We start from the raw sequence: 18,628 nt of genomic DNA on the forward strand, positions 1-18,628 counted from the left end.
GGGGGGTCCTGGGAGGTGCTGGGGGTGAAGGCGAAGGGTCCCAGGAGGTGATGGGGGTGAGCCACGCAGAGGCCCCTGGTGTCTGGGTTTTCATGCCCTCGATGTAGCCCCTGGCCCCTCTGCTCCCGGAGTCTGGGGTCAGGGCACCCGCAGCTTGCCCCAGGCTCGGGTTTCTGACATCTCCTCTCAGGAGCCCTTAGCCAGAGTCCCTGCAGGTTGAGCTGCGTCAGGTTAACGTGAAGGGCTCCGTGAGGCAGGCCGGGAACGTGTGCAGCGAAAGCTGCTGTATCTGGAGTCCCCGGGTCCCCTCAGGCGGCCCCAGGCCCGGTGGCCAGAGCAGGCCCCCTCCCTCGGCCAGGTCTGCGCCTCTGCCTTCTTGTCTGGGGGGCAGCGCGCCTACACCCTTGGGGTCACGCTGAACCCGGTGGCCACGCTCAGAGCAGGGCCTCCCCCTCGACGGCAAAGTCCCCGAACGCCCTCGGGTCCCAGGGCGCCTGCGGGGGTCCTGACCCTCCCCGCCTGCCCCTCCCTGCAGAGCTCCAAAGTCCTGGCCAAGAGGGAGCTGCTGTATGTGCCCCTCATCGGCTGGACGTGGTACTTCCTGGAGATCGTGTTCTGCAAGCGGAAGTGGGAGGAGGACCGGGACACGGTCATCCAGGGGCTGCAGCGCTTGGCCGACTACCCCGAGTACATGTGGGTGAGTGTCCGCAGCCCCCTGCTGCCTGGGCCCCCGGACCCCCACAGCTGAGCCCGCAGGCTGGGGGGCCCTCCCGGCCCCTCTTCCCCCTGCTGCAGCCCACGGGGGAGCCCCTTCCCATGTCCCCAGCGGGCTGTGGGGCCCGAGCCGCCCTGAGGGCCGGCAGGAGCCTTCTCTGCAGGGGGCAGCCTGGGGGAGGGGCAGCCTGGGAGGGACAGCCTCAGCGTGTGCGGTGGGGGTGGAGGAACCAGGCTGCCGAGTGAACCCCGGGGACCCCACGGTCCTGGGGATAAGTCTGTATTTGACCCCAAAGAAGACGCCCTGCTCTTAAGAACACCCACCCTGGGGCGTCTGGGGTGGGGGCTTCCATCACGAGGCTGATGGGACAGCCACCGGAAATCCCGGTATCAGTCTGTTAGAGCATGGTCTCTCTCTCTCCCTCTCTCTCTCTCTCTCTCTCTCTGGAGCGTATCACTTATTTTGAGAGAGAGCACACACACACATGTGAGCACATGAACTCTGAGCGGGGCACAGCGAGAGGGAGAGAGAGACAGAACGAGTAGGGGAGGGGCAGGAAGAGAGAGGGAGAACCCCGAGCAGGCTCCGCGCTGTCAGCACAGAGCCCGGCGTGGGGCCCGAGCCCCTGAACCTGAGATCATGGCCTGAACTGTAAGATCCCGAGCTGAACTGAGAACGAAGTCGGACCTTCCCCGGCTGCGCCCCCAGGCGCCCCAAACACGGCTCCTCTTTCTTTCTGGTCTCCAGTTAGCGTCTCTAACCTCACGTTAAGGCAAAGGGATGAAAGACTTTCTGTTTTGCACTCACTGGCCAGAGGGCCGCCGCCCAGGGCCGCCTTCCTGACTCGGTTCTTTCTGGGGAGTCGAGGTCTGCGTCCTTTGAGAAGCAGCGAAACTGTCAGCCGTGCCTGGAGGGCTCGGTGCGGCTGGAGTGCAGATCGCAGCCCTCACCCAAACCACTTTTCAGCGACGCCACACACCTGTCACTGAGCGTTCTGTCGTTTTTTACAAACTCAGGGACCGACGCCCTGTGGGGGGGCGCGTTTGAGCCTCTCAGGCCCGAGCGGCCGGGGTGACTCGCTCCCTCGCTCGTGTCTAGTTCCTGCTGTACTGTGAGGGCACGCGCTTCACGGAGAAGAAGCACCGCGTCAGCATGGAGGTGGCCGCCTCCAAGGGGCTGCCCGCCCTCAAGTACCACCTGCTGCCGCGCACCAAGGGCTTCACGACGGCGGTGCAGTGCCTCCGGGGGACAGGTGAGAGGCCGCCGCCTTCTCCGGGCTCCGCGTGCAGCCAGGCAGGGGAGTGATGTGTCCCAAACCAGGGAAATGAATGAGGCGTGAGACACAGGCGGAGGCAAGTAGGTGCAGTTAAGGTGCGTGAGGTTGTCATGTCCTTTCTGACATGATGAGATGCCAGTTGGTGGGAAATAACCAAAGTAATGAGAAGTGTACGACTGGAAACCTTATAAAGGAACGGTATGTGTTCCTCCCCATCCCAACGGAGGCAAGACCCAAGCAAGGGACAAGGAGCAGAGCTAGTAGGAAGCAGCCAGACAGAAAGACTGAACACAAACGGTCAGTAACTGCAGGGACCCTGCCTCCCCCACGTGGCAGAAAGATGAGCCCCTGGTGCAGGGCTGTGGGGGGCGCTTCAGGGTTGGGTAGGCACTGAGCTGTGTGCGGGGGCGCTACAGGTCCGATGTGGGTGCACTTTGGGTCCCGTGTAGGTGCATTGCAGGGGTGTGGGGCAGGTGTGCTGTGGCGTACCGTGGGTGCTGTGTGGACACCTGCAGTGTTGCAGTGCACCTCGGGTGTCGGTGCCCTGCGTGTGCGGGTGCGCTGTGGGTGCAGGTGCGCTGTGGGTGTGGGTGCAGGTGCGCTGTGGGTGCGGGTGTGGGTGCGCCGCGGGTGCGGGTGTCCTGCATGTGCAGGTACGCTGTGGGTGCAGGTGTGGGTGTGGGTGCGCTGCAGGTGCGCTGTGGGTGCGGGTGCGGGTGTGCCTCGGGTGTGGGTGCAGGTGCGCCGCGAGTGCGGGGTTGCGCAAGCACTGAGCAGCGTGCATGTGGGGGTGCAGTGCGCTGCAGGCCGGGCCCAGGGCTCACCCTGCCTCTGCCCGCAGTCGCAGCCGTGTATGACGTCACGCTGAATTTCCGCGGAAACAAGAACCCGTCTCTGCTGGGGATCCTGTACGGGAAGAAGTACGAGGCGGACATGTGTGTGAGGTGAGCTGGGAGCCCTCAGCTTGCGGCTCTGGGATACTTGCCGTCGGGTCCTCTGAGTGCAAGCAGTATGTATTCCAGCGGGACTAAAACATGCTTATAGTCCCGCGGGAGTTCTTCTGGCCCAGGGAGCTTTGCCCTTTGACCCCACTTCCTGTCCCCCTACCGGTGAAGTTGCGCTGGGGGCAGGGGGCAAGGCCAGGGGCGTTTGGTGCTGGTCGCCCGAGCTCCCCGCATTTGTGTTGGCGCTCGGGGCCTGCAGCCTAAAGAGGCTTGAGTCGCCCCAGAGACCGATGCTCGCCGTTGCCTTTATCGCTATCACCGTCTTAAGTCCTAAGTGTACGCGGTCCACAGCGCATCGGGCACACGTGCGCCTGGAAGAGGCGTGGCATCCTCGTGGCATGCCGCGTCCAGCCAGGGAGGGCGGTCCGGTGGGTTTGGGGCGCTTATGCAGCCCTCCCCCCGCAGAAAACCCCCTTCGGGACTTCGTGTCCTCACCCGTGGCATACCAGTTCCCAAGGACTTCCAGAGGCCGCGTGTCACGTGACCCCCACGCTCCCATGTCTGATGGCATGCGTGCTTGTAAAACGTGGCCGTTTTCATTTCAAACACGGGGAAGATGGGTAGGTATAATCCACAGAAAGCAAAGTTCTCCATTTCTAGAGACAGAGGGTTAGGATACCTCTGGCCACGGAGATTTGCCCAGGGCCCCCTTACTCCGGCTGAGCGGGTGGGCAGCCAGCCGGGAAGACCACCGCCGGCGAGTGCTCCGGCTCAGCCAGGCCCGGCGCCCCCTGCTGGCGATCTCAGGTGCTGCGGCTGCCGCCATTCTTGCCGCTTCATCTCCCCAGTGGACCTTGGGCCTGGGGCCGGGAAGCTGCTGCTGGTTAGGTTTGTTAACAAGTCCGTGACCTCACCGGAGTCAGCTGTTTGTGAGTGAAGATCGAAGTCCCGAGTCTCTATTGCTTTTCAGACTTGGAGCACGTAGGTCTCATTTGTGAATTACGTACTTGGCTTTGCCTAATGGAAGACACTCTCAGCTGTGACGGTTTCCAGAAACCAACTATTAAGACCCAGACTCCTGCTGCAGCCACCTGGTGCCCGCCCTTGGCAGTGGGAACGAGGGCACGATCTGCTCCATCACACCGCCCCGAGTGCCCCCTGTGAAGTTCGTTGGCTTGGCCTGGAAGGAAAATGATCTCCCAGCCTGCCCTGTGGAGCCCTGCGGTCCCGCCAGGCACCCGGCGCTCCACCGGGCCCAGGGCCGCCTTCGATGCTTGTGTGACTTTAGAAATCGAGAGTGTGGCGTGAACAGAAAAAGCGGGAGGAGGGGGCAGCGAGTCACCACACCAGGCCATGATTGTTTCCCCTTTTCTGTGGGACGCCGCCAACGCTAAGCCGCTTTGCTTCCGTCTCCACAAAACAGGAGATTCCCTCTGGAGGAGATCCCGCAGGATGAGAAGGAAGCAGCCCAGTGGCTCCATAAGCTGTACCAGGAGAAGGTAAAGGCGCTCGGCTTCCCCCCCCCCCCCGCACCCCGGGGCTCGCGAAGGGGTCTGGCAGGGACGCTCGCGGGGCTGCCAGGGCCTCATGAACTTCTGGGGACGGGAGGTCTGCAGGCCTCAAACTGTCTACCTTCTTTATTCTTTCATTCCTCTTGGGAGAAGCCAACACCCTGGAGAAAAGGGTAAAGGATAACATAGTGTTTTTGTGTCTGGTTAACGTTTTGTCACATTTGTTTCCTATTTTTCACGTAAAAGGAAGCATAGATCTATAGCCTTTATGAAGTGTGTGTGTGTGTGTGTGTGTGTGCGCGCGCACGCACGTGTGCACATGTGTGTGTTTGTGACATGGGGGGATGCTTATGCCAAAACCACCCTGCTCCCTCCCTCTCTGTCCCCCAGTCGCACACTCTCCCCTGGCTTCTATGCACAGGCAGGACCCCAGACCATCAGCTTCAGCGTTGTGGGAGGCTTAGGGAGTGAGAAAATCTGTTCTGCATTCAACAGATGCCCTTTTAAAGGCAGTGGCCTGCTTTTAACAAAACCTGGGAAATCTAAGGGTCAAAAAAGGAGGTAGAGCCTGTGATCTGGGAATGCCACGCTTAGCTGGTGGGGATGGCCAGTCCCCTTAACCTGGAGTCTTGAGTTTTAGTGCCTACCCAGAACAGAAGATCGGGGATTGACCTCATCCCAGGTCCCTGAGACCCGGAGACCCAGCCCCAGGCCTCAGGCCCTCTGAGAGGTTTCCCTAACACGGTGATCTGGAAGGAACCTACTTGGCAGGGAAACGGCTTTGACGCCCCCCTTTCTCCTCTTGGTCTGAACAAGGGCTCCTCGATAACTCATAACCACAGGTCTGCCCTCAGACCAGCAACACAGCTCAAGGAGGGCAAGTGATGGAGCACAAAAAAGGAACTGAAAAGAAAAGAGAAAGACCATCAGAAAAAGACAAATTTAAGAAAAGCCAAGTAGCATTTACAGGCAGGAGAAGTCTCGTGGTTGACAGTAAAATCTTTAATTAAGAGATTAAATAGCAGATTTGATACAGCTGAAGAGAAAATTAGTAAACTGGAAGATGGAGAAGAAATTCCTGGGGAGGTAGCAAGAGGATGTGCAAACATAAAAGAAAGTGAAGAAGACATGGAGGACAAAGTGAGAGGTCCAGAACGTCACTACTGGCAGGTCCAGAAAGCAAGAGACAGGAGTGGTGACGAGCAGGTGTCAGGGGGCAGCATCATTAGCTTCAGGAACCGCATGTCTGGAACAGGGTAAATAAAAAGTTATCCACACCCCAATTATCACTGAAATTGCAGGACACCAAAGATAATTCAAACATCTTTCTAACAGAGAGCAAAGCCACAAGAGTGAATCAGCTGTACTACATGCTTTTCCTATAAAAATACTAATAACATAGAAATCCTTGGGCAAGACTGACCAGTTAGAGGAATAAGAGCATCAGTAGAGACAGAAAGGTGAGCTCCCCAAGGAGCAGAGGGGAATGATGAGAGCAGTCTCTCTAACTTAACGCCCATACATTTGAAAAGGTACATGAAAGGTGATTTCCAAGAACACAGCTCTCTCCAGAAGAGACAGGAAGCGCATGTGCTGAAAACACACGGTACATGTGTATCAGGTCGAAGGAAAGGCAGACAGAACTGGAACTCGCCAGGCGGCAGAGGGCAACGCATCTCAGAATCCAGGTCCACACCGAAGAGTTTGAGACTCTTACAGCAGACATTTGTGAGCAACAGCGTTTGCTCAGCAGAAGATGAGAAACGATGTGGTGGTGCATTATTAGGACCTAGGGGCACAGCGTGTGCACTTCCCTGTGCTGTGGTGCCATCTGCATGAACAAACTACGGATCACCAGCACACCTACATACTGGGGAGACAGTGTGCAGAAACAGCCGACTAGGGCACGCGGGGACGCAGGACGCTCCGCACGGCGGGCCGCCAGCGTCTCATAGACGTGCCTGTTAGCGTGTGAACAAGGTGAGGGGAGCATGGTGACCCCTGGGGGGGCACAGAGGGGCCTCCTCTCAGGCTCCGGGTGCACCTCCCCCAGTCATCTGGTGCGGATGCCGCAGGTGACAAGTGCTGACGCACACAACTCTTTTGGGGCATTTTTACATCATTTGCATGTTTTTCTAGACTATGGAGAATACACGGATACAGCAGGACCAGCTGACTCACGCACGGCTGTTTTTCATGCCACGGGCATTTGACAGTGAGGACAGCTCGCTGCACGCTGGTCTGTTCCTTCTTTTTCCCGTCACCATTGTTTTTATGCCTGTCAATGTTGACATACATAGATTTAATTCACTCCTTTTCTTTTAGAAGATCTTTAAGAAAAAATTTAATTTAACTACATTCTACCCCCGACGCGGGGCTCAACTCACAACCCCGAGATCAGGAGTTCTGGGCCAGCCGGGCGCCCCAGTTCACTCCACTTGGACAGCCTGTTCTGGCGTTGGGCCCCAGGGACCGCCTGCCATCCCCTCTGTGAGGCAGGTCGTGTCCCGCTCTGGGCTGAGCCTTTCTGGGAGACACAGACTCGCGCTGCAACCGGCCGGGTCGCTCTGCTCACGCTGTGGAGTGTTTCCAAGCCGTGCTTCAAGGACACGGCCCAGTTCACGCCCCGCAGCAGAGTGTGAAAGGCCCTTTTTTCCGTGTCATGTGAGAAGAGGGTCCGCATGGCCCCCTGCAGGGACCAGACCTGGCACTCTGATCCCGATGCCACAAACAGCCTCCGAGAGACATGCACGCCTCACGCCTCTGATGATTCACCCGTTAGCTCCAGTCACAACCTAGAAATGGACCGCCCTCAGCAGCGGACTGCGCGGTTGTGCCCTGCAGTTCCCCATTCTGCTGATGAGGAGACGGGCCTGTGGGTGCCAGGCGGAGCCACCCCAGGCCTCCCAGCCTCCTGCCCTCACGCCCGACCCTGAGTCCGTGCTCCTGCCTCCTGGCCACCCGAGTGCTCCTAGAAGGTGCGCTCTGGGCCGCGGCAGCTGAGCGCCTGCAGCCCTGGGGCCCCTTGATGGCCAGGCTTCGGCTGGATGAGGCTAGGGGTCTGCGGACGTTGGTGGTTGAGACCCTCTGCAGCAGGGACATCCAGGGAGGTCGGGAGGAGAGGGCAGGAGCTCTGAGAGCCAGCTCCGCGAGGCCACCTCCTGGGTCGGGCCCCGCGTTCTGTCTCCGTGAGACAGACCCGGTGTGGCGGAGTCTGGACGCTCCTGTGCGCCGTGGGTGAGTGCTGCTCCCCTGAAGCGCGGGCCACAAGTGTGTGCATGTGTGTGCACTGGGTGGCAGCGTGCCACACGCTTCCTGCCGGGGCCCCCATTCAGAACCTGGCAGGAGCAGCGGTGTGCGCCTGCTGCGGCGGCCACGAGCACCGGGCTTTTGTGCAGGTCCACCCTCAGGACAGCCGGCAGGCGCGGCCACCTCCCTGGCCCTTCCCAACATCTGCCACCACTTCCTGGTGTAGACATGGGGCAGGGCTGAGCCCCTCCCACCAAGATGGGGGGGGGCAGTGGGCGGGGTCAGCAGCCCCCAGAGAAGGGCCACCCCTACCCCTACCCCTACCCCCTGGGAAGCAGACAGGTGCCTGCAGCCCCTCCTCTGGGAGACCTGGGGGCGGGGGTGCAGGACTGGGCTCCAGCAGGTCAGGCCGTGCCCCGCCCGCCCCGCCTTCAGAAGGTGGAGGCGAAGGTACCCGCCTGGGCCTGGCTGGCTTTGAGCTTTGACAGGAGCGGCCACAGGTCTCCATAAAGGACACACGGCCCCGCCCCTGCCGCGCAGCCCGGCTGGCCAATTTCTTGAGGCGGAGCTCTGGTAGACTGAGCCCGTTTCGCGGGCAGGACTGCCCTCTTGGGCTGCAGGACGAGCACACAGGGCGGCCGCTGTCATTGACTCTTTCAGGACGCGCTGCAGGAGATGTACAACCAGGAGGGCGTGTTTCCCGGAGAGCAGTTCAAACCCGCCAGGAGGCCGTGGACGCTCTTGAATTTCCTCTTCTGGGCCACGGTCCTCCTGTCTCCTCTTTTCAGCTGTGTCTTAGGCGTCTTTGCAAGCGGCTCGCCCCTCCTGATCCTGACGTTCCTGGGGCTTGTCGGGGCAGGTAACGCGTGTGGGTGCTAACTCGGCTCGGGGCGGGGGCCTTCCGTGCACCAGCCACAGGCCCGAGCCCGGAGCCGTCGAGGCCACAGCCAGGTCCAGGGCCGCCCGCTCGCGGCATCCTGTGCTGAACTGGGCTGGCGTCTGTGGGCTGCTCTGTCTGCATTGGAGTTTGGGGGCTTGGGTGGGTATGATGGCCTGGGGGTCTCCGAGGACACAGTCACGGGCACTCAGGTCTCCCCCTGGAACCTTGTCAGTCTGTCCCTGGGGGCGTCGGCCCACACCCGCCTCCTGGCCACTGGAGGAGCAGAGGCCGTCGCTCCCCACAGACAGCGCTGCAGGGGAGGGGTTCTGGGGAGGGGAGAGGGCCAGCCTGACATCCCCCGGGACCCTCCTGATAACGAGTTTTCTAATGGATGGCCAAGTGATCTAACTTTGCCCTCTTCTTATTTTAAAGCTTCCTTCGGTGTCCGCCGACTCATAGGAGTAACTGAAATAGAAAAAGGCTCTAGCTACGGAAACCAAGAATTTAAGAAAAAGGAGTAATCGCTGGCTCTGACGACTGCACAAGCTAACCTGACGGTGGTATCCAATTAACTCAATTAAAACCAGAACAACACACGCAGATCGGAAAAAAGACACTTAGAAACTATTTTTCTTATTAACTGGTGACTAATATTGACCAATAAACCTTGAGCCAAGAGAAAAGCCGTCGGAAGGCCTGCAGACGACGCCAGCCGCGCCCCTGCGCAGGGTCCCCGTGCCCTCCGGGGAGCCAGGCTCCGAGGGCGGCGTGCGTGCTCTGGGGGGGGCAGCGTGCGGGGGGAGGGGCCACTGCTGGGTGCCGGGTCCCACCGCCGCAATCTCGCGAGAATTCTGCCTGCCAGGGAGCGCCTTCGGATGCTTTCTCTTCTTAAACTTAGATCCCATTTCTGGTTTTTATCAGTGATTTTGGGAGCTCCCTCGGCCCCTTGCCCCGGCAAACCTTCCCCTGCCCTCCTGGGACGGAGGATATGTAGGCCCCAGACCCCCAAGCACCTGCCCATCCCGCCTTCACACTTCCAGCCGGGGGAGGGGGACGCACCCGGGAGTCCGGGGCGGGGGTGCGCACGCGGGTGTCCTCGAGAGCGGCCGACCGCCGGGTGGATGGGCAGCCTGCCCCCAGGCTGGCGGTGGGGACGCCCCATTCCAGCTCCCTGCCTCCTACCTGAGCCTGTGTGCAAGCACCTTCCTTCTGTTTCTAAAGTGAACGGGCCCCCGAGGTCCCCGTTCCTCTCTCCCTGCTCAGTCGTCACCCCTCTACCGGGCCGCACCCCTGCCGTCAGCTCTGGGGACGGCTGCCTGCAGCCCGCGGGCCTCGTGGATGCTTGTTGAAAACAATGTCCCCGCTAGACCTGTCTTCTGGAGGTGGTTGGGGACTGTTAGCTTGGAGCCCGTTGGTTTCTAGGGGTTTACCTTTGCAGTTGGTCTGTTGACGGCTCCCAGCGCCCTGAGAAGTAGAGGTGGTGGGGCTCCCCCGACACCCCCACCCGCTCTTCCTCGGAGCAGGCACCCAGTTCTGGGGGGGGGGGCTGCCTCTGTGCCCGGGCTTCCCCCCAGGAGCCTGGGAGCACTGCCTGCCTCCGCCCCCCCTGCCGGGGGGTGTCAGCCAGGGTCCTCACCTGGCTGCAGCCCTGGGGGTGGGGCATGGGGCACCCCAGGCTCCACTCAAGCACGCGCTGTCTGCCAGTCCGTCAGACTTCCTTCTTAAACTCCCATGTGCTGTTTTCAAGTCACACACCCCTCGCCTTTTATTTTATTTTATTTTATTTTATTTTATTTTATTTTTTAGCAAGGGAAGGAAAACTAATGGGTTAGCCCTGGTGCCCTGTAACCAGCGTGTGAGTAGCGGCAGTTGGAATTTTCTAGGGAAAAAAGCTGGAAGAAAGAGGCACGGGGAAAAACAGGAACTGAATTGGACACATGAGTCTGCATCAGCCCGAAGCATGTGCTTTGGGAGGCTCTCTCGGGACCGCACATGGTCTTCAGGACAGGGCACCGCTGGGCCCTGTGTGAGAGCACCCCCCACCCCCTGCAGGGAGTGACAGCCTTGGGTTTGAGTGCCTGCGCCGACGTGCTGCTCCCCCGGCTTCCGTGTTTGTGCCCTGCGCTAACTCAGTAACACCCCAAACATCTGGAGGACGGTTGGCGGGCACTACTGTGCCGGTGCGGTCCCTAGAAGGTTCCAATTGAGGTCTTGTACCTTTTAATTCATAGTTCTCCTTGGCCAGATATGTTCCCTCCCCTTGAAATGAATGCGAACCGGTGCGGTCCCCACGGAGCCCACGGAGCCCGAGGGAGGCGAAGGTTTCCCATCTCGGTGATTCCCTTCCGACCTAACACGGATGAGCTCCTGCACTCGATCCCAAGGCCGTGAGAGCAATAAAAACTACACCATGAATGTTTGGGGTTTTTGGGTTTTTTTGGAGGTGGGTGGGTTTTGCTTTTCATCCACTTTAGAAGGAAGGGGGGGCTCCTTTAATTATCAAATTTAATAAATGGCAGAATAGTGCTTTTCTTTTTTCTTTTCCTTCACGCCCCACAACTGAACTCCGTTAGCTGCCAGTCACGTCCGAATTGAGGCTGCGTGTTTGTTCAGGCCTGGCCGGCGGCGGCTTGGGGGTGCTCGGGGCCTGGCCTCTGGCGCCCTCCACGCTGCGCCGGGGCATGGCGAGGTCAGGAGGTGTCGGCAGACCCCCCTCGGCTGGGCCAGCTGGCGGCTCGTGTGGGCCTCCGGAGCCCACGCCCCCACCCGCTGGAGGAGCAGAGGGAGGCCCCCCGCGAGCTCCCAGCCTGGGGACTCTCAGGTGCCAGGTGCCATGTCTGGTCCTCCCCGCATGCGTGTCGGCCCTGCCCAGCACGTGGAGTTTGGTTGTGGGCCCTCCCCACGTGTCCAGCTGGGGAGAGGACCACAGACTCTTTGCCCCCCCCCCGCCGAGTTCCAGGGGCTTCTAAAGTGTCTGTGTTACTTCCCAGTGACCCTGTGGCAGCTAGCAGCACCTGGGGACCCTGTGACGGCGAAGTCAGTGACCGTCCATGCCGAGTGCAGGCGGGGAGGCCCTGGAGAGGGGCTTAGCTGGTCAGAAAGAGCATGTCCTCATTTGCAATTAATCCAAAGGCAGAAGTGGCCCCAGTCACACTGGGTCTGGTGGCAGCATACTGCTTGGGTCCCCTCCGGCCCCTGTCCTCAGGAAGCACACAGTCTAGTTGTAGAGATGAGCTCTGAATCCGCAGACGGCTGACGAGCAGCCGAAAAGGACGAGCCAGCACTGCCTTGTACCCAGTGCCACCGTGGCCACTGACGGGTTCTGAACCTCCACTTGTCTGTCCCCGTTACCCCCTCCCCGCGCGCCACGGCTCGGGAACCTTCTTCCACTCGCTCCGTTACTGAGCGTTGAAGTCGATCTGAAGAAAAAGTAGTGCGTGCAGTCATGTGCAGTTCGAGAGAGTGTCGTCTGTCCGTGCCCACATGGCTGCCGATTTGTGTCATATTTGGGCTGAAACAGTAACTCTCTGCATGTTCTTTGTCTCCACTCGAGACACTTCTAGGACAAGCCAAATAGGATCTTTTCAGCCCGCTGATTCTCAGCCGAACTGTTCCACCTTGTGCGTAAACTCCTGCTTCAGATTTCTCCCCCAAACCTGCATGCTCTCGCGGGCATGCGGCACTCGGTGTCCAACGGTGTGATGCGGCCTCTAACTCTTATGCAGTGTACCCAGGCTCAGGGTCGACGTGGAGGGCCCGGCATGCCTGCCTGCTTCCTCCGGACATGGCACGTCCTCGGCCCACATCTGCCCCTTCCTCTCATAGCTCCTGAAGAAGAGCGAGCCTCTGTGCGCGCCTGGGCCGTGGGGCCGCCGGGGTGCACGTGGATGCCACGCCCGGGCTCCAGGGTCTCCCCTCTCGGGGCCCAGACACACCACACACACACACACACACACACACACACCACACACACACACACACGGTTGGGTTTGGGGTAGAAGACATCACACTCGGTTCTGCTTGGTTGAGGGGTGGACACACGTGAACTGAGTGTCACCACAAGCATTTGCTGCTGTCCAGTTCGGTGAGCCGCTGACGGACATAAGAAGACAAAGGCGCTTTTAGGGGACCCAGGAGACGGCCAGAGAAGCTGGCACCAGTCAGCCCCGCCAGCGGCTGGCTGTGCTTTTCAAAGACAATTGCTCAGAAGGTTTAAGCCTCGTCATGACAAATTCACCTGCCGTTCTCTTTGCTCATAAACTTTTTAGTTTCTTTCTGTTGCAAAGGGGGACAGAAGTCGCACTGTGAGAGAGACCCTGACTTGCACTAAATGACTTAAACTGGTTGACTTAAGGCACTGGTTGAATCAAACCCGAGTGGCTTGATTCAACGAAGAGACGCATCTGCCTGCTTGTATTTATTGTCTCAGAGTTGTGCGCTGTGACAATCAGACATGACTTGCCTAATGCCGGGGAATCCAACTGGCTTCTTGCTCATAAGACCGTCCGTAAGCACCGTGACTGTAATGGGGCGCGCTCCCGGGAGAAACCGCGCAAAACATGGACTCGGTGCAGGCGCCGGACGCGGAGGTTCATTTTCTATCACCGATAACCTGTTGCACTGACTGTCGGCCAGTTTCAAAGGGTGATAAATTATATACAGGGTGCAAATGTACTATATGAATGTTTCCTTTTGTACACTTCATTTTTTACAAGTTTTGCTACTCACGAGCTGTATGTAGTTGAGGATAGCGGTATTTTTGGCCTCTAGGAGCCTGTGGGGGTCAGGCGGGGCTTGGGGGAGCTTCCCTAGATCTTAAAAGCATGTGTCCCAAACGGCTGGCCATGTTTGCCACACTCCGTAAAGCTCCCTCTGTACGTGGGCATGTGCGAACCTGCCTGTGCGATGGTACTTTCCAGATAAAGTGCTGCAGGCGCCATGCGTGTTTATTAAAATTGCTGCCATCACAGAGAAGGACAAAACCGCCACAGTAGAGAGGAGAGTGACCTCAGCCTCCTTCTGCGCCTGCGCTTCCAGCCTGGGGCTCCCAGGGAAGCGGGGAACCCAGCCCCCACCTGGCCTCCCCGGCCTGCCGGCGACGGGCACACACCACCCCGGGGGGGGGGCACTCTTTGAGCTGTCCTGCTGGCTGCTCTTTTCAAGCTTCTCCATTTCATAGAAGATGCTTCTAGAAGGGGAAATTGCAAAGGAGAGTGACCATCTGGCAAGGGCAAAGGAGAAACTCAGCAGGTGCATAAAGTGCTAAGTGACCCTCTGCCTCAAAATGGGTCTTAAAAGCCATCAAGAACAAAAGGTTTTCCAGTAGGCATGTATATATCAAAAATTATTTTTTTGTAAGAACAAATTCATTCTGTGGAGAAAACCAAGGAACAACTTTTCTTCTTTATAAAGAAACGGACTCTTGTTAGAACCTATCCCAGGTTCCCGTCTGTCTTGTGAAAATAAACTGAGCTGAAAGAGTCGCGGTGTCCCGTTCTCCGGATCGGCCGGGCGGGGGCGGGGCGCCTGAGGCCGGGCTCCCGTCGGGCTCTCCCGAAAGCCCCACGTCTACACTGATTTTAAAAACCTCGTCCTCAGAGCACCCTGTCCCGACACGCACACACACGCGCACACGCGCACAGGCGCGCAAGCACACGAGCGGGGCCTGGGCGGGAGGATGCTGTCCCCCGGGAGGCGGGTCCAGAGGGCCGCTCCACGAGGTCTGGGGCGGCGGGCCGACCCTCGTCACCCGCGCACGCGGTCCCGCTGTGTTCGTGTGCTCGGGTGTCCCCGGACAAGGTGGGCGGCCGGGTGAGGCACCCTCACACTGCTCACCCGGCGGGGCGCACACCGGGCGCTGGGGGGCGGGCCTGCTCCAGCCTGAGGCCCGCCTGCTCCCTGGCCCTCCTCCCAGCTCTGCCTTGGCTCCGCCCCGGAGACCCCGTAGGTGGGCATCAGCCCTGCCCCCTGATGGAATGAGACGTGTGTGAGTGTGCACGAGCACGCGCGCACACGCATGCCAACGCTCCCATGCGTGCATGACCACTCGTGCCCGCACGCACACAGCAGGCGCACAACATGCATGTATACCTTCCTCAGCTGGTGCACACGTGTGTGTACGCGTACCCTCATGCACACGCGCACGCCGCCACATGCACATGAACACACGGGTGTGCACACATATAAACACATAGGTATATACACACCCCAAACTGTAAGGGAAAAGCACGGGATGCTCAGATAAGAACACCCCCAGGGGCGCCTGGGTGGCCCAGGCAGTTCAGCGTCCGACTCCGGCTCAGGTAACGATCTCACGGTTTCTGAGTTCGAGCCTCAAGTCGGAGTCTTTGCTGACAGCTTGGGGCCTGGAGCTGCTTCGGGTTCTGTGTCTCCCTCTCTCTGCCTCTCTCTTGCTCATGCTCTGTCTCTCTGTCTCTCTGTCTCTCTCTCTCTTAAAAATAAATAAATATTTAAAAAAAATTTTTTAAAGAAGGAAAGAAAAGTCGTTCTGAGGAAAGTGCTCCCCACGGCTCTCAGTGAAGACGTGGAGCCGCCCGGGGACATGTCAGAGGCCCTGGGCGAGGACGCAGGCTCCTGCTAGCAGGCAGGGCGTCACCCCCCCGGGAACACCACCCCGAGGAGCACGTCTTGTGACAAGTGGGCAGAATAAATGCATGGAATGTGTGCCTTGGGGGGTGAGGAGCATGGTGCGTCCAGCTCTCCCCCAAGGGGGTCATGCAGGTGGTTGAAGGGGTCCCCCGAGTGGAGGGATCAACCACCCTGGGGAGCCCGCTGAGGCCCTCGCGCCGTCTTCCAGAGGAACGTGTCCTGTAGAGCAGGGCGTGCATGAGTCTGTGCCCAGAGGTGACTGCTCCATCCAGCAGAAGCAAGACCCGGTGCTGTGTGTCCCTGACCCCCTTCCCCACATGCTGCGTCCAGGAGGGGAGACTCTGGGAGGGCACAGGGGGCTGCCCGAGGTCGCAGAGCTCCCCGAGGGGTCCTTGGAGACAAACAGATGCTAAGTGATCTTAAGCCGACTGGGGGGGGGGGGCGGCGACTCCGGCCTGTCTGCAAAGCCACTGCAGGACCGAGGGCCCCTCAGGGAAGCATCTCAAGGGTGGGATTCTCCTTCCTGCTACCTGTCCCGCCAGGGCCCGGAGACTCGGAACGCCCAGGGGCCGTGGAGTGCACTCCGCCCAGGCTGTCACGAAGGCGCAGGACCAGAGAGCCTCCTGGAACATAGTTTCCCTGCACACTTTTGCAGACGCATGATGTCCCGGTAAAGGACTCCCCGTGTCTCTAAACGGTGGGCCCCACGTGCGCGGGACATGGTGGAGATCTGACCCGTCAGGTACACCTAGCCACCTCCAGTGACTGTGCCATCTGGACACAAGGTGGCTGTGACCTTCAACGCTCGACGAGAGCAGAGCACGAATGACCCTCTGCCCGCACAAGGTGTGGTGGGGAGGAGCGCCACGCCGAGGCCACGGTGAGGCCGGGGTTAGTGGGGAGGTAAGGACGCCTTGCCCGCAGTGAGGCCCAGGTCACTGGGGGGAGAGGACGCTGTGGCAGTGTGAGGCCCGGGTTACCGGGAGCAGCCCTGCCTTCAGAGCTTGTGTGGCTCTGTCGTCCAGAACACATCTCCTTGGTCAGAGCCCACCTGTCGCTCCAGGACGGCCCCGTGTGTCTCCGGCATCCTCCGTGCCTGGGAGAGATGCCCCCCGGTGCAAACGAGGACACAACGCCCCTGCGTCAGTGAAAACCACGGGGGAGCACGGAGCAGACGCGTCCCTTCCTGGGGCGCGCAGTCCAGAGTTCTGGAGCCTCTGGATCTCAGCGGCTGCGGAGCGGGCCGGCGTGTGACCGGGAGCCGAACCCCCTGGGCCTCTGTCCACCAGCCTGCACTGGACGGCCCCTTCTGCATGTCCCCACTCTCTGCCCCAGTGACGGAAACTGGTCTCTACTGTCCTGAATGCTGTTCCTGTTTAGGCCTTTTGGGAGGGTCCTTCCACTGTCACAGCCTCGTGTAAGTAGATGGTCACCTGATCTCCTGGAAGAATTCCAAGGGCTCCTCCCGCCTCCTGAGCACAGGTGAGCCATGCGGGCCTTCTTCCTGCACAGAGACGGCCCCCCCCCCGGCCACCCCTGCCTGCAGACGGGCCCCCTGCTTCAGCGGACAGCAGAGAGGGCAGCCTGGACATCCCGGGGCTCAGGCCATGGGAAGCGAAGGGCGGGGTGTGGGCCCCGGGTCTAGAGCATCAGTGGGTCCTGGGTCCAAGGCCACGGCCCCCAGCACGCAGAGGAGCAGGGGGAGCTGGCCGGTGACAAGCACCCCAGCCAGGCCTGGCTCACCTGCGCCCTCTCGGCAGCACCTGCCCTTGGAACAGGGGCGGATGGAGGTGGCAGGGAGCGGCCAGCCCCGTCACCGTCAGAGAAGCAGAGCTGGACCCCAGGTGGGCTGCAGACCTGGCTTACTCTGGGCGGCAGCTGCAGGGGCTGTGACCCTGGGGTGACCTGAGCCCCTGGGAACAGAGGCAGAGACCCCCTGAGGCTGGGCGTGTAGGGGGACGGGCACCCAGACAGTGTGTGTGCCAGGGGGGTGGGGTCCACGGGACTGGGCCGCCTGTTTGCTGCCTGACACCTACCAGAGGACACAGAAACTCCTGGAACATCAGGCCAGGAGGCGGTGGGGCACCTGGAGCAGGGCACCCACAAGGTTAGGCCCTGGCTTCCCGCGGGAACCGGGAGGCAGAGCGGGAGCCCCAAGTGTCCCAAGCGTCTGTGTCCGAGCTGCCCCTGGGTCTGTGAGGGGGCAGTCCTGAGCCATGGGCGATGGGCACCTTAGTGCGCAGAGGAGGATTTACAGTCGCCAGGCGTGTTATGAAGCCGGAGCTGGGAACTGACTGAAGGGCACCAGCCCTGGCCTGGGCTGGGATGTGACCCCCACGGGCCATTTTGACCCGCAGTTCAGTACAGCCCACAAAGGGAGTAGAGTCACAGGTTTATTACCTCCGAGTCCCAGTGGGAGGTGCTCCAAGAGCCAGGGAAGCGCCGTCCCCAGTACCAAGTCACAAGCGGGCAGGAGACAGACAGCAGGGTATAGGGGCTGGAGATGGCTCACTTTTCACGGGCTCAACTCCAAGTGGCCATTTTATTATTTTTTTAATTTTTATGTCTTTTTTATTTATTTTTGAGAGACAGAGAAAGACAGTGCACGCAGGGGAGGGGCAGAGAGAGAGAGGGAGATACAGAATCCAAAGCAGGCTCCAGGCTCTGAGCTAGCTGTCAGCACAGAGCCTGACACGGGGCTCGAACCCATGAACGGTGAGATCATGACCTGAGCCGAAGCTGAACGCTTAACCGACTGAGGCACCCAGGAGCCCCATCAAGTGGTCATTTTAAAACGTGCCCGGGAAAAGCAAAGCAGGATCTTAGGCTGGGCATCCGAAACTCCAGTCCTCTGAGTGCCCGCATGCCGGGTGTGCGCAGGCTGTTGCCTGTGAAATGCCCGGGCAGCAGTTCGGAAGGACAAAGTTGTTCTCCTCATCCCACAGCTTTCTTTAGGGACTGTCCCCAAAGGGCCCCAGGGGCGCCCTCGCTGTCACCAGGCTGTGGCTGTCACAAACGCTGACCGGTCTGCGCAGCACCGAGCTGTCGCGAGAGGGACGGCCTCCCAGGCACGCAGCCTTGCACCCCTGTCCGGTCCCGGCTTGGCGCGGGGTTTGGACGGGGCCACGGCGCCCGGGGGCTCTAGCGAGTCCTCACGGTCCTGAGCGAGGAGCTGGGGGGCCGAGGTGCGGGCTCTCCGCCTCCAGGGTCCTGCCAAGTGCCCGCCGCGTGGTCCACACAGGCCACAGAGCTGGCGACGAGGCTGAGGGCCCTGGGAAGGCCAAGGCAAGGTGTCCTGCATGGACGCTGCTGGAGGAGACGTGGGAGGGTCCCGGCAGAGTACGGGGTGGGGAATGTGGCAGTGACGCTGCGATCCCCAGAGAGCACACCTGAGCTGGGCCGTCACTCTCCCGGGGGATGTTTGGGGTTGGGCCTGGGAGGGGG

General features: G+C 60.3%; 1 protein-coding gene across 1 annotated transcript in view; it reads left to right on the forward strand.

Annotated features, from left to right (window-relative positions):
* AGPAT3 (1-acylglycerol-3-phosphate O-acyltransferase 3) overlaps positions 1–14,055 on the forward strand; it is a 20,529-nt gene extending 6,474 nt beyond the window's left edge. Inside the window, exons 4-9 of the mRNA XM_029940609.1 lie at positions 392–697; positions 1,814–1,967; positions 2,833–2,935; positions 4,359–4,434; positions 8,356–8,554; positions 9,008–14,055. Of these exons, the coding sequence (XP_029796469.1) occupies positions 392–697; positions 1,814–1,967; positions 2,833–2,935; positions 4,359–4,434; positions 8,356–8,554; positions 9,008–9,096 (927 nt within the window). The 3' untranslated portion in view covers positions 9,097–14,055. The remainder of the gene's footprint in view (positions 1–391; positions 698–1,813; positions 1,968–2,832; positions 2,936–4,358; positions 4,435–8,355; positions 8,555–9,007) is intronic.
* Positions 14,056–18,628: the final 4,573 nt, after the last annotated feature.

This window comes from Suricata suricatta, chromosome 5 (genome assembly GCF_006229205.1).
Source record: "Suricata suricatta isolate VVHF042 chromosome 5, meerkat_22Aug2017_6uvM2_HiC, whole genome shotgun sequence".
Lineage (NCBI taxonomy): Eukaryota > Metazoa > Chordata > Mammalia > Carnivora > Herpestidae > Suricata > Suricata suricatta.